The 24,832-nt window shown below is 38.0% G+C and overlaps 1 protein-coding gene across 1 annotated transcript in view; it reads right to left on the bottom strand.

The window, feature by feature from the left end:
* The window catches only part of ADAMTS6 (ADAM metallopeptidase with thrombospondin type 1 motif 6), a 312,693-nt gene that overhangs the window by 36,519 nt on the left and 251,342 nt on the right, over positions 1 to 24,832 (bottom strand). The window contains exons 21-22 of the mRNA XM_056112563.1: positions 15,430 to 15,559; positions 3,506 to 3,710 (exon numbers count right to left, since the gene is read on the bottom strand). Of these exons, the coding sequence (XP_055968538.1) occupies positions 3,506 to 3,710; positions 15,430 to 15,559 (335 nt within the window). The remainder of the gene's footprint in view (positions 1 to 3,505; positions 3,711 to 15,429; positions 15,560 to 24,832) is intronic.

Here is a 24,832-nt window from a genome sequence, read left to right as displayed (position 1 = left end):
TCGAACACAGGTCAGCCGCGTGCAAAGCAAACACCCTACTGGCTGTGCTATCTCTCCAGCCCCTCACCTTCTGTTTAATCTTTAAAACAAACCCTTTCTTCTCGCCTTTCTTTTATCACATAATCTTTGTATTTCTGTCAGTCCTTTCTCTCATCAGAAATACTTTCTCCAGCTTCCCTCTGATTTTCCCACCTTTAAATTTCATATCTTTCAATATTCAGTTCAGTCCCATCAACTCTGAAGTCGCTAATCCTACTGCAGGCCATTCTGACCTTTGTAGCACTGAATTTCCACATTACTAATACCTTTAGCTTAGAATATTCCCCCATCCCACCCCCACCATTTTCTTGAATACTGTCCTTATTCTTTAGATGTGTTCAGGTATTTTTTATTTCCTGCTCTTCTAGAGTCTCCTGGTCCCACTGTCCTCACCGGGGCCCCCTGGAGGGGGGAGGGTTGAGTTTCTCTCCCCCCCCCCCCTGCCACGAGCAGAGCCCCAGCAGCTGAGGACCTCCGGAGCCAGCCACGGCCATGCTGGGACCACTCTCCACACGTCTGGATGGGCCTCATGCATGTAAGAACTGACAGAGGAACCCAGGCATGCGGGTCCCGGGTCTCCAAGCCTACTCGGATAGGGACTGGGCCTTCTCCAACCAGACCCCCATCTTCCAGTAGGTAGGCGTCACACCCACCAGCTGCCACCAGCGCTGGGTTGGTCCCATCAACGGCCAAGACACAGAAGACTATAAAACCCAGCTCCCGAAAGCACATGGCCGCATGTGCGGCCGCACAACATCTTATCATCTTATTTTTCCTTTGGAGAACCTGGCAGGCTACCCAAAGTATCCTGCCCGCATGGCAGAGTCTGGCAAACTTCCATGTTGTACTCAATATGCCAAATATGCCAAAGCATTGAAATGGCTCTTTTAAAATCTCAGGGCTAGGAAGAAGGAGACATTGCTGATACCTGCTCGAGAAAATGGACAAACAACAGGATGATTGTGATCGTGAGCATGCTCTTCTAATATTCTTTTGTATCCTAGAAGGTACTTCATAGTAGCTGTCCAATTTATTTAATGAGTGCTCAGTTATGCTGAATGACAACCTAAAACCTTAAAACTGTTACAGCTATTCATCAGCTTTCCCCACTATAGTTTTCCAATAATATATTTGTTCTCATAATCAGTGTTCCTTTATGTACTTCATTGAATTCTATAAATTAACTTGGGCCCTGAATTCCAAGTAATATAATTATTAATGTGCATAACTCTAGATCATCTATTTTTTGTCAGTGGATTTAGTCCTTTGAATGAATGTGGAAGGCAATTTATCCACTAGGAGAAAAGAAGAGTGCATGCTATTTTCCATAACTATTGAGTGAATACTCTCATTAAAAATTCTACATTTGATTGAAATACAAATGAAAATTATGTAGGCACAACATACTTTCTGAAGCTGATCTATGGCCAGGAAACTTGGAAGAACACTCCCAGTTCCTGCCAAAATTTTATGGATAACCACAAATAATCATATTCTCCATTTCCTTGTACTACCTTAAACACAGATCCTCTTTTAGCCCTGTTCTTCTAGGAAATAAGGCCACTCAAGTTGTAAGATTGATAGGGGAATTGTTATATTCAGAGGTTAATGAAGATCAATGATTATTATTTTGGAGAACAAATTTATGAAGTCTATAGGAAATCCCAAAGCAAGTGCTACAATTTCTTCAGCAGGAAATGTATGTTTTACTAACTTCAGAAATTTGTTCTTTAATATATAGTGAAGTATACATTCTTTTTCACATTAACCACCAATACTATGTATGGATCAGGCTCCTTGGGAAATGTGGAGAATAGTATGTGTATGTCTCTTGGAGACTGAGGAGTCAAGCATTAAATTTAGCCTCTTACCTAATTTTTCATAAGACCAGTTTTATTTCTGGAGATCTGGTAATTTTACTGGATTCTTTTATAGAAATGTGTGCCAGAAAACCATTATCTTAGCCAGGTCATCATCACTGATCATATAATGGAAGGTAATGATAAAGTCTGAATTTGACATTTTGCTGAGCCTCAATTCTATTTTCTCTCCCAGATGCAATAGAAGTAATCAACTCTATAAAAACTAATACTAAATAGACAAGATTCATGTTTCAGAATTAATTATAGTTGGAAAAAAAGCAAGCAGCAGATTGCCAATTCTGAGTCTGAGACTACTCAAGAATAGCTGAGTTGGGGCGAAGCGATAATACAATGGGGAAGGTGTTTGCCTTGCACGTGGCTGACCCAGGTTCCATCCCTGGCATCCCATATGGTCCCCCAAGCAACGCCAGGAGTAATTCCTGAGTGCAGAGCCAGGAGTAACCCCTGAGCATCACTGGGTGTAACCCAAAAAGCAAAAAAAAAAAAAAAGGAAGGAAGGAAAGAAGGAAGGAAGGAAGGAAGGAAGGAAGGAAGGAAGGAAGGAAGGAAGGAAGGAAGGAAGGAAAGTGTCACTGCCCATGGGCCCTGAAGCTGACTGATCTCCCACAGCTCTTGGCACTGCAGGCAGCTGTCCCCCATGGCGGCAGAGGTTTAGCATGAATGAGTGGACTCTGCCGGTTCAACTTGACACTACTGCAAAATGCTGGTCCTACAGTTGAGGGGGGCCACTGGGTTCCCACTGTGGGAGGCTGTGTCTGCCACCATTTCTTCCTCAGTTCAGTCCGCCACTCATAATATGAGTGCCACCCACAGCATATTATGGAGGAAAACCTCCCTGAGTGCCAACTGTCTGGAGGCGGAGGATGGAGGCTTGCGGCCCCTGGGCAGGTTCTGCTAGACTGGTGGCTATGGCTCACCCAAGGTGACCCAAAAATGGCCACCCAGTTAAAAATAATAAATAAATAAATAAATTTAAAAAAGCTCAATCCTGATAAGAATGCTGAACACTCTGAACAAACACAATGACCTCTTTGTCCCTGTACTGCAAACCATAATGCACAACAGGAGAAAAAGAGAATGAAGAGAGGTGCTTGCCATAGAGGCAGGCGGGCTAAGAGGGGGGATGGGTTTTGGGGTGGTGGCAGGAGGGAAACTGGGGATATTGGTGGTAGTAACTGTATACTGGTGGAGGGATGGCTGTTGGAACATATGACTGAAAGTCAGTCATGAACAACTTTGTGGTGGTCTCTCTCACAGTGATTCAATTAAAAAAGAATAGTTCAGTTGAAAAATCCATAATATGCATATTCACTGCTATATTTTTGACATCATTTTAGGATCATTTTAAATCAAACTGATAACTAGAGCTTTCCAACTTTCTTGACCTCCATCATCTCATTCCTTCCCCAAGCCCTCTTACTTCCGGACAAGCAGCAATATAATATAACATGGCCAAATTCACTGTCATGCAATCCTTACTTGTTGGGTTCTAAGATGCGCACATGCTCAGGTGTCCTTAATATTAAATGCCTTGGCACTGATAGTTAAGACATCTCAAAACATATAGCCTCAGATTTTCTTACTTCTGACCAGTCCAGAGCCACCCACTGAGGTGGACATGACTGGTTGTTGCAGAGCTCATTTTCGATAGGCCGGTGTGTTAAACAACCACTGTAGTCCAGTGTCTCCTCCTCAGAAGGTCCGATCTTCCTGATGCAGAGCACTGCCCTAGAGCGCATTCCACCATCACAGGTCTTGCTACACTCCAGCCAATCTCCAATGAACCACCTGCAGCAAGAAGATGGAGAAGCACAGAAAAGCATTTCTTCAGAGCAGGTAACAGAGCCGGAGATTTTATCAATAGGACCCACCCTTTTCTTAGAAGGGCTGGTGGCTGTAATAAATGACAAATAGAAGTGATACTAAGGAAAACATAACGTACTGCCTTCAAAACATGTAGCAGATACTGGGGTCAGAAAAATAGAATAGGAGGTACGGAATTTGCCTTGCATGTGGCCAACCCAGGATCAATCCCCAGTGCCCTTTATGGTCCCCCATGCCCACCAGATGTGATCCTTGAATATAGAGCCAGAAGAAAGCCCTGAACACCACTGGGTGTGGCCCAAAAGATAAAAACAAAATAAAACGTGTAGCATACAGGGTGTGAGGCAGGCAGAATCCAGGTTCAAATGATGCATGGTCTGTGTTTTATACTGTTCCATTCCTTTTCCCATTTAATTAATTTCTAAAATGAAGGAGGATAAGGGTTGTGGACGTGGTAAACTGGTTATTAGTTTTATTCTCTGGCTCCTTTGCAAAATAAAAGTGAATAAATTTTGGGTCCAGGAGTTTACTCAAAAGATGAGAGCACATGCGTGCATGCAGGGGACTGGGTTTATCTTCAATCCTCTATGGTACCCTGAGCATCACTGTGTGATCTCTAAGCAATGAGATGGCATAGCCACTGAGCATATATAGGTGTGACCCCCAAATTAGAATTGAGTACATTTTAAAAATAATATAATGAATATATAATCCGTCCTAAGATTGTCATGAGGATTTTAAGGTAAAACATATGAAGCTCCCCTTGTGCTAATAAATGTTAAACAATTAGTTCTCCATGGGAGGGAGTCCTGATGTGCTGCATGCTATTTTTGTGCTACAAGTACCTTACTATGACTAATTTCAACCAACACCTTGACAAAACTAAAATGAACAAGTAAAGATACGCTGATCAGAGTTTTCTAGGAGTCACTATTACCTGGCTTCGGTAGTCACTGAACATTTCTAAGCAGAGTGCTTACATATACCAAACAAGGAACAGAAACTATGTTTCATTATTGTGTCAAAGCAATATCTTCTACTACTAAGGGTTTTGTGTTGAAAAAAAGAAAAGAAAACACCAAAGGAGCTAGGGATTTTTCTTGAGTCTCAGAAATAGACATCAGGTTTTGGAAAACAATTGCAAGAACTTAATTGCTCTTACAGAGCAGAGAACGCTAGGTATTCCATTTTAAAGCAAAGGGCTGGGTATGTGGCTTAAGTGGTAGCCTTGTTTTGGGTGAGGTCCAGGGTTGGATTCCTCTCAGGACAGCAAGGAGCACACACAACCAGGCATGAATCACACTAAGAGTGACCCCCACAACAATTAAATAAATAAATAAATAAATAAAACATCTATAGCTAGAGCGAGGTCCTGAGCCAGCACTGTGAGAACATGGAGATTATTTGCTTTGACACCTTTATTCCTAAACATAACCTCTACACAGCTTATTAGGAAGAATCCCAAATATCTTAACACAATGAACATGCTCAACATGTCTAAAATTTGTGGTTATTTCATTCTTTTTCCTTAAAGTCAGCTAGGTCTAGAACTCCCCATTAATTGCCATTTTCAATGAGTTTCATTTTTAACTGTCAAATAGTAAAATCTAAGTCACAAGTTGCATATCATAGGAATGTTCTCTTTAATTTATGATCACAAATATGCTACCATCCTATATGGACATATTCATGTTCTCTGGTGAGAGATGACACAAAGAGAAGAGTATGAAAACTTAAGAACAAATTTCTCAGGTTGGAGAGATAGAATGGGTTAAGGAACTTGCTTTAAACTTGGGTTCAATCTCCAGCACCTTTATATAGTTCCTAAAGCACTACCAGGAGTGATCCCTGATCACAGAGCCAGCAGTAGGACTTGAGAACTGCCAGGTGTAGCTTACAAATTACCACCACCATCAACAAAAAAAGAACAAATTTCTCTTTGTCTCTAAGTTTATCCCATTGTGCTAGTTCTTAATTTTTTGTTTTTTTGCGGTACCAGGTGTCAAACCTAGAGTCTCATACATGCAAGGGCTAAGTATTGTGCAAATTTTGTGTGTGGAAAATACCTCAGCGAAGTCGGAGAAAAATTTGAGTACATGTCTAGCCAAATAACCACAATGGTCTTTGTTCGTCATATTATCTTTACTTATAAAGGTAAAGTAACATTTATAACTTTTGTTTAAAAAATAAAACCCACAAAACCAATTCTCTAATTTAAAATATATGTTGTCAACATCTAAAAAATTTCAACCAAAAATTCATTTATAGGATGATAAATTAATCCTGAGTCTTAAAAAAAATCTGACACTAACATTTTTCCTGTCATTTTCCAAAGGAGATTTAAAGTGATTTTCATAGTTTTTCCATTTTTGCTTTCCACAAATGAACATGATCCTAAGCTGTTAGTGCCATTTTTGGTAAAGAGGAAAATGTGTACTGAGACTAATAACTCCCATGCCAGCGACAGTGGAACTCTGATTCAATTCACAATAGTGATTTCATCACAAAGATTAGGGAATAAAATAGAATCGTGTGTAACTTAGCCACAAAAGTTCCGTCATACCATCTCCAGCCATGATCTCATTAGGTTTCATAATGTAAGAGGGACAAAGACTTTCATATTAAACTACTCATGGGCTCAGAGGGGCAGTGATTTGAGAGGTGTTGCTATCCTTTGCCTCAGGGGGTCAGTCACTCCTGCATTTTAACTTGTTGTCCTCTTCTGTTATCAGTCTTCTCTTAGCCTTGATGGATAACTTGGGCATTTCACTTGGAATATATGAACATTTAAAGTATTAGCCATCCTCCCAATTTTCATTCTGACGTGAATTCTGATTTCAAGCTTCTTAGTCAGTTCCTGTTACATATTTATTGCTCACCAAATCATCCTTTCCCACATCTCTCCAAAGGATGAACTCACACTCTAGTAATGCGATTAATTTTGCCATTTTACTACTACATTCACTTGTCTCAGTTTCTCTCCTTTCTTCCCTAGCTTGGACTATATCATTTCCTTCCATCTTTGCTCCCTTGACCCTGTGATGACATTTCCCTGACTTCACTCTTTTCCTTCTCTAAGTTTGGTGGTAAAAATATGAACATAAAATTGTTCTCGGAGAATATCAGCTGTTGAATCATATTGTCTTAATCATACCAGAGTTGACCTGTTTGCTCCACCATTCCAGGCGAGGCTTGCGTTGGGTGATATCACCGGGCCTAATCCAGGATGGGAGGCCAAGCCTCGCCCTTTCAGCAAGGTCCCAGCAATCTCCACAGGACTTGTGCCATATAGACAGATCCCCACCAGAGCTCCTGACCTTCTGTTTGCTGCTCTGCCTCAAGACAGATCTACCCAATAAATTACATGTTGCTTACAGTTATCCTTCCTGGGCAGAGAAGAGAGCAATCCTGGCCTAATCCCTGGGCATCTCTCAGGGGGGTTAACTACAAAGACTCCCCCTCCCCCATCACAGCAAGAACACTAGAAAACCAATGGGAAAAACACATAGAAGCCCACCAAGATGATGAGCAAAAACAGTATCACCGAAGACATAAATGACACCAAAAAATCTTTAGGCAATGTCTTCAGTAACCCATGATAAGGATGCTCAATGAGTTTAAAGAAATCATGACACAGGTAGTCAGCAAGGCACAAGAAAGTATGAATTGAAATTCAAAAAACATTGAGAATCAGGAATGATAGAAATGAAGAACATGGCAGGTGATATTAAAAACTCAATAGAATCTCTGAAAAGCAGAGTAACAGAAACTGAGCAAAAATATTAAAGAGCTCCAAGATGAGAAGGAGGAAAATGCTAGGAAACAGCAGAAGATAGCATGAAAAGAAATTAATAGCATGCCAGAGAACTATGAAATTATTCCAAAGGAACAACAGAAGAATCACCAGACTCCTTGAAGAACAGAGGGCAAATGTGAGGAAGAAACAATAGTTAAAGAAATCATGGATAAAATTTTCTTATAGTTCAGAAAAATAGCCATTGAGATCTAAGAGGCCCACAAGTCCCAGCAAAAATAGACCCAACTAGGAAAATTCCAAGACACATTGTCAAAATGACAAAATCTAGAGATAGGGACAAAATATTGAAATAAACAAGATTTAAAAAAATGAACTTACATACAAAGGAGCTCTCATAAGATGTATAGTAGATCTATCAAATGAGACTTTATGAGTCTGAGGAATATGGAGGAATATAGTACAAAATCTCAACAAAATGAACACCTGACCCAGAAACATTCTATTCATCTAGGCTCATTCAGAGTTGAAGGACCAATACAGAGCTTCATGGACAGGCAATAGCTTGGGAAATTCACAGCCACTTTTGCTAGCAGTGTAAAAGAGGTTCTCTGAAGAACAGGACAAGCTTCCCAACATGTGGCATTGAGTATGGCCCTCACTAATGGTGTGTATGGTTGTCCTCTGTTAGAATAAGAAAGATATGTTTACTCCTAATTTGCTAAGGGATTTTATACATTTTCAATAATGAATTAATATCTAATTTACATTGTTTAAAATCGCATAGCAATAAATTATCACAAATTGACTTAATTAATTTATGTTTTGATAAATCCACTTGTCATTTCTTTTAGTATTGTTAAAGTAAGTAGTATGACATAAATTTGTTATATGCCTGCCAAGGGGTAAGACTTGGGGTGGGAGGGAACCAGAGGACAGTAGCAAAAGGAGTGAGACACTGGTAGTGGGATTAGTTTGGGAACATTATATGCCTAAAATATATCTATTATTAACAATTTAGTAAATTATTGTATCTTAATAAAAGTCTAAAAATAAATAAATAATGCCTGAGCTGTTTCTAAACTTTTGCCAACACCCATTAATTAAATTGGCCTCATCTTCACAAGTATCTTTATGTCAATTACATGCTAATGATTAAGGAATCTGTTAGAATGTCTAAAATCATCAGACTTAGTGCAGTGGATTTGATTTGATTAGAGTATCTGTAGATCACAATATTATTGGAAGGAATTGTTGCGTGAGACATTATAACATTTTTTGGCCCAAAGATTTTGAGAATAATTTTGGAGAGAAAAAGAAAGTCATAATGTCAAAATATTCTTTGTTTTTTAACTTAGAGGAAAATGTAAGACATTAAAATAAACTCATACTAGATATTTAAATTTTCCAAATAAGAGAAGAGAGAATTCCCAGTCTCTCTCCCTGAGTTAAAGGTCTAAACATCAACACTTTTTACAAACACAGTATACACACACCCTCCAGAATTAGACAATAACTTCTATAATCAAAGAAAAATTTAATTATGTAAATTGTTGACTACTTACTGAGATACTGATTTTCTGAATCATTAAATTAACTTTTGAAAATTTTTCAAAGGAAAAATTGATTTAAAGAAAGAAAATTTTCTCATTCCTCACCTGACTGGAAATTGAAACTAATATTAACTAGAAGTCTCTGTATCCTAAACAATTCACAAACAAGATCCCCCCAATTTTTAAAAAAAATCTAAAATAATTATGGCAACTTAGAACATGTTAATATAGCACAAAATTTTAGAATATGAAAGTGTCACCAGATGTCTGAAGTGTGATTTATAAAGTTAGTGATGTCTGGTGTAATGGGAAAAACATCCCTGAAGGTCGCATCCCTCATCCTTAAATTGATGGGAGTTGACCTTCATGGTTTCTGTGATTCTTCCCAAGTCTTAAATTTTGCAATTTTATAGAGGACTGTCACCAGTCTTTTTCTACATTGAAAAAAACAGGTTATTAGTTGTCCATGGGTGAGGTGCAGTGACTCAAAATAATGTTGTTAAATATTGTATCATAAAAAAATACTACTAAAAAAGCCCTAACCTCCAGTAAAAATCTTTTCCTAGTCTGAGTGAACATTCTTTAGCAGTATTGCTTTTAACTCCTTTATTGTATTTAATAGATGACCTTGTACTATAGTTATTTTTATATGCATTTGTCCAATTAGACAGTTCTTAAAAAATGGAATCATTTCACCCAAAGCACAGTGCCTTCTACAATTGTTTGAGATTGTAGAAGTGCAATTGTTTCAGAAATGTTTTTTTAAATTCATAGGCAAGTATTATCATACTGTACTGTTATTGCCTTTCTGATTTTCACAAATTCAAAACTTCTGTGTTAGACAACCATCAGAAATGTTCTTGCTACTGACAGAACTTAGTCAAGGCTGAACCCTTTGGCCTTTCCTTTTGGGTTTCAATTCAGTATTCCCTCCTTTGGCATGAGTTTTCCATCAGTCTTTAATACCAACTTCTCCCTTTCCCTTTTCCAATGATTTAAGCTATGTTCTTTTTTTCCTGTGGGGGGAGGGGCAGTACATCTGGCAATGCTTAGGGCTTTTTCTTGGCTCTGCACTTAGAGATCACTCCTGGTAGGACTCAGGGTACCATATGCCTATGATAGGGATCCAACTTGGTCAGCTGCATGCAAGGCAAGCATCCTACTCACTGTACTATCTCTCTGCCTCAAAGCCATGTCCTAAATCCCACCTTTCTTTACCTAGTGCCTCTCGAATGCATTTTTCCTATGTTCCTGGCCACACAATCATTTTGATTGACACTCCTTGTCATTTCATTGCTGCTATAAGTACATTTGGTTTTTCTTCTCAGACAGGCATCCTCTGACCCTTCAAAGTCATGTAAATCGACACTGTCTTTCTCCACCAATGCCATTTTTGCCTATTCTTCTTAGTATCTCTCTCATCAAGGTTTTTTAAAGGAAGCTCAAGGATGAATGTTTTTGCACTCTATTTTCCATATTCTGTTAGGTTTCTAATATGACAGTTAATTAGAAATACTGCATTGTTTTGAAAAGGTACTTTCTAATTAAACATTACTATTAAAATTTTAACTACTATTAAAATTTTAATGGCCTGGGAAAAACAAAAATACATATAAGTAAATGTTGTGTAAACCCTTTCCTCAAAACCTACATAAGGATTTGAAAATTTACATTTGAAACAACAACACAACAAACTTTATGGGGATGGGGAGATGGTACATTGTAAGCACTCATTTCACAACCTGGTCTGGTCTGTGGGCACCACCTGGCCTCCCCAATATCACTGGAGGCAACCCTCAGCCCTGAAAGTTGCTGAGCACTGCTCAGTGTGGCCCTAGAGACCCAGGGTACCACTGAGTCTGAATTGACTTAGGCAGTCTTGGCACTGCCTCCTTGAGCCTTCACTATGAACCTCCAGCCTGGCTGACTGAGAATTTCAGAGAGTGGCTCCAGACCCCCTGAGTACTGCTTGGGAACACCCCCGCCCCCACCACAAAATATCCCCAAAATAAGAAAGAAGCATAACATCTAGAAATATCACATTGGAATAAACAAAGCTTTTCTAAACATTATACCAATTTTTGCAGGAATAGGCGGGGGAAAGGGTTTGGTAACTTTCCATATAATATTTTAAAACTTTTATAAGTAAAAATTGATTGCAATATCATAAATAATATGGAAAACATGAGAAGAAATATTCAGAAGCATGTGAAAGAGTTAATATCCTTAGTGCCTTAAGAGTTCATGTAAATCAATAACAAGATTATAAATAGAAAAATGGAACAGACAGTAAAGAGGAAAAGCTGGAAAGTAGCACTGTAGCACTGTCCTCCCGTTGTTCATCGATTTGCTTGAGCGGCACCAGTAACATCTCCATTGTGAGACTTGTTGTTACTGTGTTTGGCATAACGAATACATCATGGGTAGCTTGCCAGGTTCTGCCGTACGGGTGGGATACTCTTGGTAGCTTGCCAGGCTCTCTGAGAGGGACAGAGGAATCAAGCCCACGTCGGCTGCATGCAAGACAAACGCCCCACCCATTGTGCTATTACTCCAGGCCTATTTGCTACTGAGTGAAATTTTAAAATCCTGGTATCAGTAAACCAACATATGCCAAATAAAACATAAATTAGATATCATGTCTTTCTTCTATATAAAATAGTCAGGGACTAGAGAGATAGCACAGTGGATAGGGAGCTAGCCTTGTACACACCAACACAGGTTTGATTCCTGGCATCCTGTATGCTCCCCTGAGGACCACTAGGAGTGATCCCTGAGTGCTGAGCCAGGAGTAACCCTTGAATACATCCATGTGCGGGTCCTCCCCAAAAAACAAAAATCAAAGATTTTTTTAAAATAATAAAAATATTATAAATAATTAAATATTATAATAATAAAAATATCCAGAGCTGCTCAGTTTAGGGAAATATTATTTTTATATAATATTAGTGGGTGTATACATTCATATATTCTTCCTGGAGAAAATTTTGACAATATGTCTCAAAGATGAACATATATTTTCATTTGAACCATAAATTCTATTCCTATTCATTAAGCAGATGGATAGATGTTAATATTCATACTGTAGATTCATATAGGATCAAAAGCTAGGAGATAACTAACGGTGTTAAACTGTGGAAAACCAAGTTTAATAAACAATGGCCTGTACTAGATGCTGTGGAATATGTTTAATGTTCAAAATATGTTGAGAAGCAACCAGAAATCATGATAAATAGTGCAATACTATTTTGTTATATACATATGACTGCATAGACAAAGAAATAAGACAACAAATATATTTGCCAAAATATTAAGTGATAATAAAGGAATTATGGATGCTCTGTCTTCTTTACACTTGTTTTCAAAATATTTTGTGCTTTAATATATATGTTATAAAAACCAAATATGGTTAGCACAACATTATCATCTGAAATAACATCTCTTTTCCTCCTCATTCAGTTAAAGGTTCTTATTGAATTTAGTAGTTTATAATTTTTATCTCTATAATACAAGTGTCTACTTGGAAATCTCATATGCAGCAAACATGCTGAAGAATGAGGATATTATTTCTAATATCCAAGCCCAAAGGAAAACAGAGAAACTTAAAAGGAACCAAGAGGATGTGAACTAATAACGAATAGTAACAACATGATCTCACTTGCGTGGGATATTGAGACGGAAAGCAAGGGAACAGACAAAAACAAATAAAAACAAATCCTTGAACTCCAAAGGCAGAACTAAGGTTTAGAGAATGAGAGAGGGAGATGGAACTGTGGTTGACAAATATTGAACTTCGGTGCTGGGTGTGGTGTGGTAACATATTCTGAAGAGGAGAAAAATGTGTAAAGCAAACCAATGGTATGCCAATATAAAAATAACAAGTAGTTATATTTTAAGTGTATTTCTTGAACGCTTTCCAATTAGAAAACTGTTGGTCTAAATTTTCTTTCTTTCTTTCTTATATTCTTTTTATCTTTTCTCAATTCTACCCCCAGATATCTAAACTTGAAAAAAAATGTAGTATATATCATTTTATTTTAGAATTGTATAAGAAAAGAAGATAGAAAACTTTAATCTGTCCTCCCGTTGTTCATCGATTTGCTCAAGCAGGCACCAGTAACATCTCCATTGAGAAACTTGTTGTTACTGTTTTTTGGCATATCAAATACGCCACAGGGAGCTTGCCAGGCTTTGCCATGTGGGCAGAATATTCTCGGTAGCTTGCCAGGCTCTCTGAGAGGGGCGGAGGAACCGAACCGAACCCGGGTCAGCTGCATGCAAAGCAAATGCCTTACCCGCTGTGCTATTGTTCCAGCCCTCTATGGTAATTCAAACACATCAATTATTGGTAAATTGTTTTAAAAAACAAAACCCAACGCTGTTTATGAGATGGAATGACCAATCATTCAAATCCCAATGGACACTTGGGTAGAATTTGAGCTTAAGCAAATTTTTAAAAAAGGTTGAGACCAAAATTGAACAGGTGCGACTGGGCCCACACAGGCCTCATGCCTTAAATGGCTGCTCAAAAGCCAAACGTAATAGTTAAAAATCCTGATTGTCAGGGAATTAACTTGATGGATTAGGATCACAGTTGCATAAGAATATGCTGAAGTGATTGGAAAGCCTAGAAGGAACAAAATTAGGCTCTAGTTTGTAGATAATACTTTGTTTTATATAATTTTTCAGTCTCTTGAGATAACCTTACAAAAGACAACCTTATTCCTTTGACATAACAAAGAAAAACTAAAAAAATATATATGTCTAGGTCATATTTCTATGTAACTGTATCTGGACCTTAAGGAATTAGTTACATGGTAATAATATTTTGAAAAGAATAAATATAAAAATGTGTCTTAGAATTAAAAGCTATTGGCTTATCTAAATTTCTTATGCTCCTTATTTAATATTCATTGCCCTAAAATTTTTTATAGAGACTAGAGAAAGTAGCACAGCGGTAGGGCTTTTGCCTTACAAGCAGCCAACATGGCCAACCCGAGTTCGATTCCTCCGCCCCTCTCGGAGAGCCCGGCAAGCTACCGAGAGTATCTCGCCCGCACGGCAGAGCCTGGCAAGCTACCCATGATGTATTCGATATGCCAAACACAGTTACAACAAGTCTCATGATGGAGACGTTACTGGGCCCGCTCGAGCAAATCGGTGAACAACGGGAGGACCGTGCTTACCATGCTTAGGATTCAAACATTTAGGCAGATGCTTACTGATTTTAGATAATCAAAGTGCATAGGCAGCATTTTTTGGGAATAAAATTAAGAAAAGCATCTCCCTTTAATGGTATTTGGAATCTGAATTCCTTATCATTACAGATCCCAAGATTTGGGGAACTCCACTGTATTAAAAATACTGTATTAAAGTTACTTCAAAATAGACTTTCCTGTCCAGTCATCTAGGGCTTGGGATATATAGATTTGTTTGTTCACTCTCTTTTTCCCTTACAAATTCCAGGTTGGGATCATTAGTTAAGGATGACGGTTACTTTGATTTCTCAAATAAGAATGCATAGTCATTTATACACAGTCTGTTCTACTATAGTTAACCAGGCAAAAATTCCTACACAGATCAGTATTTTCATCACTAACTCAGCATCTTTACTCTTTTTCACCTTGTCATTGCTCTCTGCTCAGTTGAAAATCTGTGAATTCTTACAAGTTACAAAATGGAGCTCACTTAAAGTGGATGCCATGTTTTAAATATTAGTTTTTATCAATTATAGTTGAGATGAGTGGGCTCTCTTTTTCCTTTTACGTTAAGCTGTAAGAACTACATCAGTCAGGAATCTGAGTGGAGTACACTTGCACGACTGTTCCCCAAACTCAAAAGACAGACGCTTTAGGATGATGACATGTAAAACTGAGTTAGCAAATGAAAGCACTGACATTTCATCGCTGAATATTTAAGCGCAAAAAATCATGCTGATTTTCATAGCCCCCTCGGCTGCAAAATGTTAAAATGTGGAAAGATACACCTTAAAAGTGAGGAATATGATCATTTCCAGCACTGGGGTGCTCCTGCCTCAAGGGGTTAGTAACTGAGACCTATAAATAAAGAAATAAGAATCTCTGGGTTTTATTGGTTCTGGAACCCGAGAGACAGTGCAGTGGGTAGGGCATTCGCCTTGCACAGAGTCAACCTGACTTGGATTCCGGGCCCCTTTATGGTCCCTTGAGCCCACCAGGAGTGATTCCTGAGGACTAACAGGCGTGGCCCAGCAAATAAGAATCTCTGTTCTGTGACTTGACATCACCCTCTGCAATGTTCTACCCTTTTCGAATTTACTTAGAAAACACGAGTATATTTTTCCACATAGAAATGATGGCCCTTGGCACCTGCAGGAAAAGCGCTCACTCTCACTTACTCAGGCGGGCAGGGCTCCCCGTTGCAGGAGCGCTGGTTTTCGGGGGGCTTGCCATCGGGGTCACAGTAGTTGTTCTGAACAATGGAGTTGTCATCCAGCCTTTTACAGACCACCTCCTGTCGTTGGATACCTTGAGAAAAGGAAGATATGATTATTTGGAGAGGGGCTTGCCTCCCCATATGTTAGGTCTGCATCGCTGTCCTCTGTGAGGAGCACCCTCACTGAGTCGCTGCTGTCTTTATCTGATCCAGACACTCTTGACTGGTCGTCTAAAAAAGAGAGAAGTCCCGGTGATGACGCTATAACTGCAAGCAAATTTATTATTCTCATTTTGGGAAACGTCAACTGTTTTCAAGTTCAGAAAAGAAAGTCTTGGTAATTTTAAACAATTCACATTTCCATTTAGATATTCTTCATTCTTTTCTCAAACAAACCCCAGAATATTACCAAATAAAATGTGTGAATGAACAAACATTTCAATAGAAAAAAACCGACTATGTATCTATTTAAAATAAAACAAAAAGCACAAATTTATTACTATATTTTATAGTACAAATTCCATCAATTTAGTCTTTGGAACACATCACATTCACAAATTTCATTTCCCCATTCCCATTTATAGATTTAATTCTCTAAAAGTTCACAAATTCTTCAATTTAAAGATGGTAGTGAGGCTCCTTTGAACTGCGAATCATCAGTTTGTTGGTTTTATGGAAACGGCCCCTCAGTAATTACACCAAGTCAAACAGATACATACTTACTCCATCGAATATTAATTTGGAGTATACTTATCTCATTTTTGAAAAGTAATCTGTGTGACCTGTTTGTCACAGCTAAAAAGTTCTCATTATAAAATCTGTAAAATTCTCAATAGATGTTAATTAGTTATTCACAAAGACACTCACCACTTGCTCACATTTCATAAAATGCAAAGGCACACACAAACACACTCTTACTGAAAACATCCCTGGTGAATAGACTTTATGCAGGCTCATTTTCTTTTTAATGCCAAGGGGCGAAAGGAGCAAAGAAAGGTAAATGGAGACACAGAGAAAGAGTCAGACTACAGGACGATGCCAGATGCCCAGGTCCTACAGAGGCAGGTCACTCCTGAAAAGAATTAAAAACACAAACTAAGCTACTTACCCACCTGATACATATAAACACATAGGCTAAATTACCCAGAAAATGTATAAGCAGCATTAGCGCTATTCAGGAAACCAGTTTCACACGTAAGTGATCCTATAAGAACTTCATGGGTTTTTTGTTGTTGTTGTTGTTTGCCTTCTTTCCAGTTGTTTTTAATAGTACTCTAAAGAGTCTGATCCCAGATTAGGGAAATCAAGGTGAAACAGAATCATTCCGTGAAAGAAACTGTCATCTAAAGAGCTTTGTACCAAATGCATCCCCCAAGAAGTGAGCACCCTTTAAGAGTCATAGAAATTCTGCAGGAGGGTGATCCTGAGGTCACATGTTCTGCACACTTTTAATGAAGCCCTTTGTGCTGAAAGACATTTATGTCTGTCAAGACCTGTGGCTTTCATAATGGTGCTGAATAGCTGAAGAAGGTATAACTTATTACAGGCTGTGACCACGTCTGCTTTCTAATAACTTTTGTCAATATTTTTTGTTTGTGTTCCTAAATGTAGGGGTCTCAAAAAATTACTGGGAAAATGCTTTAGAGGATGTGGTATCTTCACTCCCTCCCAACCCCTAGAATAAGCCAAACATCTCAGTTTATTCAACAGCAGTTAAGAATTTGTTATCTGTTAAACTAGATTTTTGAGGGAAGAATGATTCACATAAGACATAGTTGTAATCCATTCACAGATGTTCCACCATATTCACCAGATATCTCCCCATTGTGTCATTCCAGTGGGCAGATAACTAAATCCATGTGATGTACCTAGACAAAAATCTTACCATTAGTCAAAGAACTCAACTACCAGCTACCACAATGGCTCAGAATATCTATACAGCTGGGTTCAATATTCTGTTTCTATCAGGGAGAGCAAGAGATAGTTTTAATAGGTTCACTTAAAAAAATGTCATTCAAATATGACTCAAGCCACCCCTGACAACTTTCCCCAATCTTAACAAATGTTTAATTATTTAAAAAATATATTTGCAACATGAAATTTGGCATTTATGTAGAACCTGAGCTGGTTTTCAATAAGGGATAGACATTTCCACCCTCTACAAGGGAATTTATGTTGCTTTGCATCAGAGGCAAGAGATTGGTTATTTCAGGTTAATATCAGTTTCTACTTTAAAAAAATTTACCCTATAAATATTGTTTGGGTACAAACAGATTTTTTAAAACAAAGAAAAAAGAAATGTTTAATATAAAATACAGCTCTCTGCCATTTGAGTCCTAGATGTGTTATTCTTTGTTAGAGGTGAGATTTATATTTTATTTTAAGGCAAATTCTAGCTATGCATATCTTGAACAATTTTAGCTACATGACATTTACTGCTAAAAATTATAAAATACAAAAAAACCACAGAAGACAAAATAAAACTTTTCCATGAACTAAAAATGCCAGCTAAATGTGGTTTGCAGGTCATTTATTCATTCGCTCATCCATTCATTCATTCAATAGAGATTAGTTATAAATACAAGGCACTGTGTTTTTATGAGATATTGGGCTAACACTAGGAATTACCAATTGACTTAATTTTGGTCATGTTTTCCAGATTTCTTACCAACTAGAAATTAGGGTATTTGGGGGTTCATTTTAGTCTCATAATTTCAGGACACTATTTCTTATAAGTAAAAATTAAAGTATTTGAATAGCATGAAAACCTCTGTTTTATGAAGATGCATTTTTCCTAGCATTCATCTTTTATTAATTTTCTTCTAAAATGTTACATTAGACAGTGTGGTATTTCACACTCAAGAACTGATTATACTGGTATTTTATTCCAAATCTTCTTACAATGTTGACTATCTTCCTCCAAAAACACAAATCTCCTTCCAACTTTTACCCCCAAACTTGGCAGGTTTACAAATATCTTTTCTTTTTTTCTTCTTAAGTCAGTAGCAACAGAATAACTTTAAACCAATGCACATAATTGGATGATTTCTTTAAAAACATTTCTGGATTAAGAAGATGAAGGTTTTAGATTTATGTAATATAAAATATAGATAACACCACACACACACATACATACATGCAAACGTGCAAGCACACTAATATAGATCAACTGCAAGCAATCTAAACTAAGTCAACAAAAGAGGTAGTTTAGTTTAAATTTTTTTATTTGATCAAACTCCTTGTACATAGTTTCTTTTAAAGTAATCCATAAAACATTGCTAAGAAGTTTATTTAAACCCTGTTGGGAATCATTACATCAAGTCACACAAAGCCACTTTGCTTTTCAAATCTAAAGACTTGTAGTTTATAATCCAAACCATAAAATGTCCACATGGTCCCTCGTATATGCCTAATAGAAAATAAAATTCTAGTCCCTAAGTGTTCATATTCCCTGGAAATATGCACATGTTCTGCAGAATTTAATTGGTCAAATTTAAAACTGCACTGATTATGTTTTCTTTCCATGCAGTCCTTCTTCCATTCTTAAAAAATTTAAGTTTCATATTACAAAATGCGTAAGTACAAATTGTCATTAACCAAGATACATTTACATGCAACCTTTTTAAATGGGTATATCCATTTTTATTTGCTTATGCTTTGATTTATACATATATAAACCATCTAACATGATGGTTCTCTTCTGTTTGTTTTTAGGTGACACCAAGCAAAGCTCAAGGGTTATTCCTGGCTCTGCACTCAGGAATCATTCCTGAAAGTGCTCAGGGAGCCATATGGGATGCCATGGATTGAACAAGGTTTGGCTGCATCCAAGGCAACCCTCTGAAGTATCTCTCCAGTCCCCTGATGGCTCTTAATCTGAAAAGATAACACTTGTTTCTAATTTGTATGTTTGAAAGTCTCAGATCTTACATTTAATTGTCTGTCATAAATTGAAAGTTACAGAAAATCTATCTGTCCATCAAAATTCTGTTATCTAGTAGGAGGAAGGAATACATTTCAAGAAATAGCTTTTAGTATTTTTGAGTGTGTGTGTGAATGTATGTGTGTGCATGCATGTGTGTGCAGAAAGGTGCACATGTGCACATGTGCGCACACACACACATGCTGGGGAACAAATGTGAAGCCTCACCCAAGCTAGACATGTGCTCTACTACTAAGAACTTTCTAGCCAATAACTTTCAGGATTCTAAAACAGCATATACTATAGGAAAATGAACAAGAAGTCCACTGAGATGCACACAAGTCCTGCCTGGAATCCTTCATCATTTCAGCATTTCCTCCAAGAGACGGTTTAAGCAAAAAACAGAGGATCTTTTACTCTACAGCCTCAGTGCCAGAACCAAATCTCACTGAAGACTTCAGAGACCATAGAGCCTTTTCATGCCTTGCCTCTTTTTTTAGTCCTTCTTCTACTTTCATTATATGCTGCTCAATCCTCCCATGTCCTTTCTCTTCTTACCTAAATGAATAATTTAATAAATTCACTTGTAACAACAGTTGACGAGGAAGATTGCTTTTTCTCAGGGCAGCTCGACATTTAGAAATTAGAGAGGAGTAAGTCAGTGCAGAGAAATATCATTTGAATTCCACATCAAAGAATGACATATGAATGTGGAGAATGTTTAGGTCACGACAAAGACAGTTCTAAGTCTCGGATTTACTCAGAAAGCCAGCATTTTAATCCTAGACCATTGTTAAATGAGCTCTCAGCAACCATCATATGTGGACAAGAGGGTCAGGAAGAGAAAGAGAGGATACTTGTATCCTTGGGACTTAGGGGCTAAATAACATTTAGGTCATTTATCCTAGAGACAATTGTATCTATCTAAGAAGCTGTTTTCAGAAGGTAGGGGTGGAAAAGAATAAAGTTAGAACTATACTGACAATGTGGTTGGTGGCTAAGGCAACAATTTGCTTTACCACAGTATCCAAAGTAGCTAGCAACCAAGACAACACTATATAACCACAGTATACAGAACATATGGCCAGCAATATTAACTTAATTTAAATGTTCAGTGCAGCTAACATCCAAAGACCAACAAGTGCCAGGAAAAAAAATGTCTCTCTGCTCTGCCCTTCTTTGCTGGAATCTGGCTGTTGTGCTGTGTGATTATTGGCCAGACACAAGCATTTGCAGGGCAGCACAAGCCCATCTGCCTTGGATCTAACAGCTGGCACCCAAGGTCCCAATCAGTCCCACTCCATAGACTTCCTTCCGAAGAGCCTTGTGCTAGTTTTTATCTTACAAAGGCTTCATATCTCTTCCCAGTGTCTTCCCGTCCATTGTAAGCAAAACTAGAGGGAGAACAGAGAATTATGAAAATAAAAATGCTGCTCTAACCCGATCCCCCCATTTTCCACCTTGAGTAATTATGTTTAATAATGGGAAGGTAAGTGGGAATATGCATCTATTAAATTTATTTGAAGTCACATGATTCCTGTAGGTATTCCTATTACTCATTAGACATTGACAGTAATCCCTTCCATAAACATGTTCACCTTAGTTTACTTAAACTCCTACTATGTGTAAGGAATGACTTTTTTATTATCATAGAGCAAAAATGAATGAGAAAGTTTAACCTCAGTGAAATTGCTTAAAATGAGGCAGGGACAATAAGGCAAATACTGTTAAGATAACCTTTTGATTAAAAGAACATATTTTCAGGTCTAATAATTTTCATTTTGTTGTTATATTCGGACGAGCCTCATGCATGAAGGAACCCAGGTATGTTGAACCTGTGGCTGAGATCTCCAAGCCTGCTTGAACCCGGACTGGGCCTCCTCCACCCAGACCCCAAGTTTTCCAGTAGCTTGGCAGTCACACCCACAAACTGCCCCATGTAATCTCATTAACAGCCAAGATCCAGAGACTATAAAACAAAACTCCCGGAAGAGAGTCATGCAGAATTTCTGGGGCCCCCTCAGAGAGATCGGCGAGCTACAAGAGTACCCCGCCCATATGATCGAGCCTGGCAAGCTACCAGTGGCATATCTGATACGCTAAAAAAAGTAACAAAGATGGTCCTCATTCTTCTGACCCTGAAAAAGCCCCAGTACACCATCAGGATACACTAGCATTCAACAGGGGCAAATGGAGACATTACTGGTGCCCACTCAAGCAACTTGATGAACAACGGGATAACAGTGACAGTGATACAGTGATGTTATACTGATGTGATTTCTCTTTCCCATTGTTTTTAGGTCTTTTCTTTCTTTTTTGATTATTACTTTTTGGATCACAACTAAATATCTATGATGTTATTAAATCTGTTATCCCTTTCACTTCATTTTATTACTTATTTTCCTCAATCCAACTTCTGCTATGTTTAGCTACAGTGTTTTGGGTTCTAGGTAAGTGATACAAGGAAAGCTTGCTTTCTTCTTTATTAAAGAAGACAAGCAAATTAGAACACTTCTAATATTTATCCAAGATCCAAATTTCTATGAGTTCTCTCATCTCTTCCTCCACAGTTCAATTTTTAATTTTTTCTCTTCTATGTCTGCTTTCCCCTTTACAGAATACTAAGTCTGGAAAATGACATCTGCTTGCTTTCATGGGATGCTGTAGCCTTGTTGCAGTGCCCCACTTCATGCCAAAGCTGGACACATGTCAAAGAGTTAAGACATATGCACTGGCAGAAAGTTATTAAGACTGGAGTTTGTAAGAATTTTACTAATGTAAAGACTGAAATCATAATTCATAAGAAAAGGACTCTCCTTGATCTTTAGTAAAAGCTTATTTGATTGGGAAATTTTATTAAAAACTTTAGAGGAGGGGTTGGGATGTGGTTCAGTAACTTCTTTGGACATATCCAAAGTGCATATCCCACTAGGAGTTCAGCCTGCTAGCCCTCTAACACCTCTAAGTCCAAACACTCTCAGCAATACTCCACCCCCAAAACAGTACCCCCCAAAAAGCAAAAAAAGAAAGAAAATAAAAAAGTTATAGTAGAACCATGTTGAGGGCATAAGAAGACTTTGATCTATTCTTTTTTCCACACACAGGATAAGCTTACTTACAATAGAGAAGCTTCCCTTCTAATATATTTAAAATCACTTTCTTGAGTCCAGAGATTCATACTTTATTTTCTCTGAAATGAATTTTATGCATAATAACCTGTAAAGATGCACTATGCTATTATTGTTAAAATGCTTATTGTGGGAGTCAGAGAAATAGTATGAGGTTAAGGTGATCGCTTGGCATGAGGCTAGCCCAAGTTTGATCCTTGGCACTGTATGTGGTCCCTGAAAACCAGCAGGAGTGTTTCTGTAGCACAGAGTAAGGAATAAGCCCCGAGTAGCACTGGTTGTGCCCCACCACCACCAAGAAAAAGTTTATTTTGTACAGATTTTGTGTGAAGTGAAACATGGAGATTAATACAACTGAACTCAACCTTGGTTTAGGTTGTCAGTCAGTGAATAGGACCCAGGCTCTGATATTCATCATGGTATGATGAATATGTAATCTCTAAAGCAGCAGAAATTAGGGCATGAGGAGGTAAAAGGCACTTGTAGAAGGAATGGTTTGAGTTTAATAGAGATCTCTTCCACTCAGTTGAGAAATTCAGGTCATCAAACTAAACTTTCACATCCTGGTCTCATGACCGGTCTCAAGAAAGGTTAAATTATATTGAAAATATACAAGAGAATTTTAAAAAATATTTGGAAGTAACATTAGAAAAAACAGAAAAAGATAAGCATAACATACTAACTTTCCAGCCAAGTGTATGAATTTGCTAAGAGTAGGTTATATGAAAGTCAAATTAGGTACAATTGATGGCTCCAAGCTCAGGTGTTTGTGAGCTGTGATGGTCACAGTTGCCCTCTAATGTAGTGCTACTAATCTCAGGGTTAAAGGGTGCGTTTCCCTCTTACCTTGAATGTGGCATGAAAGAGGTCATGGTGGCAGAAAGAGGGAACAGAAACACTGCAGTGATAGAGTGATAACTATGACTGACTAATTGTACAAATCCTTCTCCTTCTCCCTCCTTCTCCTCCTCCCTTCTTCCCTGCCCACCCTAATCCCTTTTTCTGCTTTTGGGCCACACCCAGATGTGACCAGGGCTACTTATAGCTCTGCACTCAAGGATCACCCCTGGCAGGGCTCAGGGGAACTTAAGGGTGCTGGGGATCAAACCTGGGTCTTCATGTGCAAATTGCTGCTGTTGATTTTCTCCAGCCCTTGGAAAGAGTTTTTTATTCTTTTTAAAGAGTTTTTTTTTGCTTTTTGGGTCACACCTGGTGATGCACAGGGGTTCCTCCTGGCTCGTGCGCTCAGGAATTACCCCTGGCGGTGCTCAGGGGAACATATGGGATGCTGGGAATAGAACCCGGGTCAGCCGCGTGCAAGGCAAATGCCCTACCCACTGTGCTATTGCTCCAGCCCTCTTTAAAGAGTTTTTTATTCTTAAAATTAATTATATAATTATGTGCTTCAAAAAGAAATAAATAGCAATGAGGAAGGCATTTTTGAGTATTCAAGCTAAAATTTCCATCTGATATTTTCACTTAACCCTGTAAAGTAATATTAGAATTTTTTTCTAATAACAACTTAAAAGTTTGTTATAATATTCAATTTCTTCATGTCTTTCACAATTTCAATCAAGTCTATTTTGAATCTCAAAAGACGACTGGATTTTGTTTTTCTCTGTCTGCTCCATTTTGGGACTTCTCCATTTTGAGTCTCTGTCAAAGTTACATCTGTCTTTTATAAGCTGCAATACAAATGCCAGTCATTATTATTGCGGTTGTATCTATAAAAGTCTGCAGCATCCTTGTTTTTCTGAAACTCATTCTGTTAGTTTATTAATAATGTCATTCGACCATTATTAGTGATGTTAAAAGTGTTAGTCTTCTGAAAATTGGCAAAGAAATTAAAAGGACGTCTGTGAAAATGCAAAGCTTTTTTGTTTTATGTCATATATTGAGTTATTGTCTTTCACACAGTATCACTACTGGCCTAAAAATCGTATTATATTTTTTCTAATAAGGACTTAATTTTTTAACTTATTTTAGAATGAACTGATTATACTCTGAAGTGCAAATTATGCTAGTGTTGTGTTTGGGCCACACTTGGCTGTGCTGGCAAGGCTCGAGAGAACACAGAAGTCGCCAATGATCAAGCCCAGGTTGGCAGCATGCAAGGCAAGTGTCTTATCTGCCTTACCCACTATACTATCTCTCTGCCCTTAAAACATAATATTGATACAAAAATATATAACAGGAACCTAAAATGTTACCATTGAAATAATGCAGAAACACCCAACTTTGGAAAGGGGCTAGAGCAATCTGCATAAAAGATTTGATAGAATAACATGAATATGGCTGGAACGATAGGAAGGCAG

The sequence above is a fragment of the Sorex fumeus genome, unplaced genomic scaffold, assembly GCF_029834395.1.
Source record: "Sorex fumeus unplaced genomic scaffold, SorFum_2.1 ptg000018l, whole genome shotgun sequence".
Lineage (NCBI taxonomy): Eukaryota > Metazoa > Chordata > Mammalia > Eulipotyphla > Soricidae > Sorex > Sorex fumeus.
The sequence above is the reverse complement of the archived record's forward strand: the minus strand, read 5'-3'. Positions and strand labels throughout refer to the sequence as shown.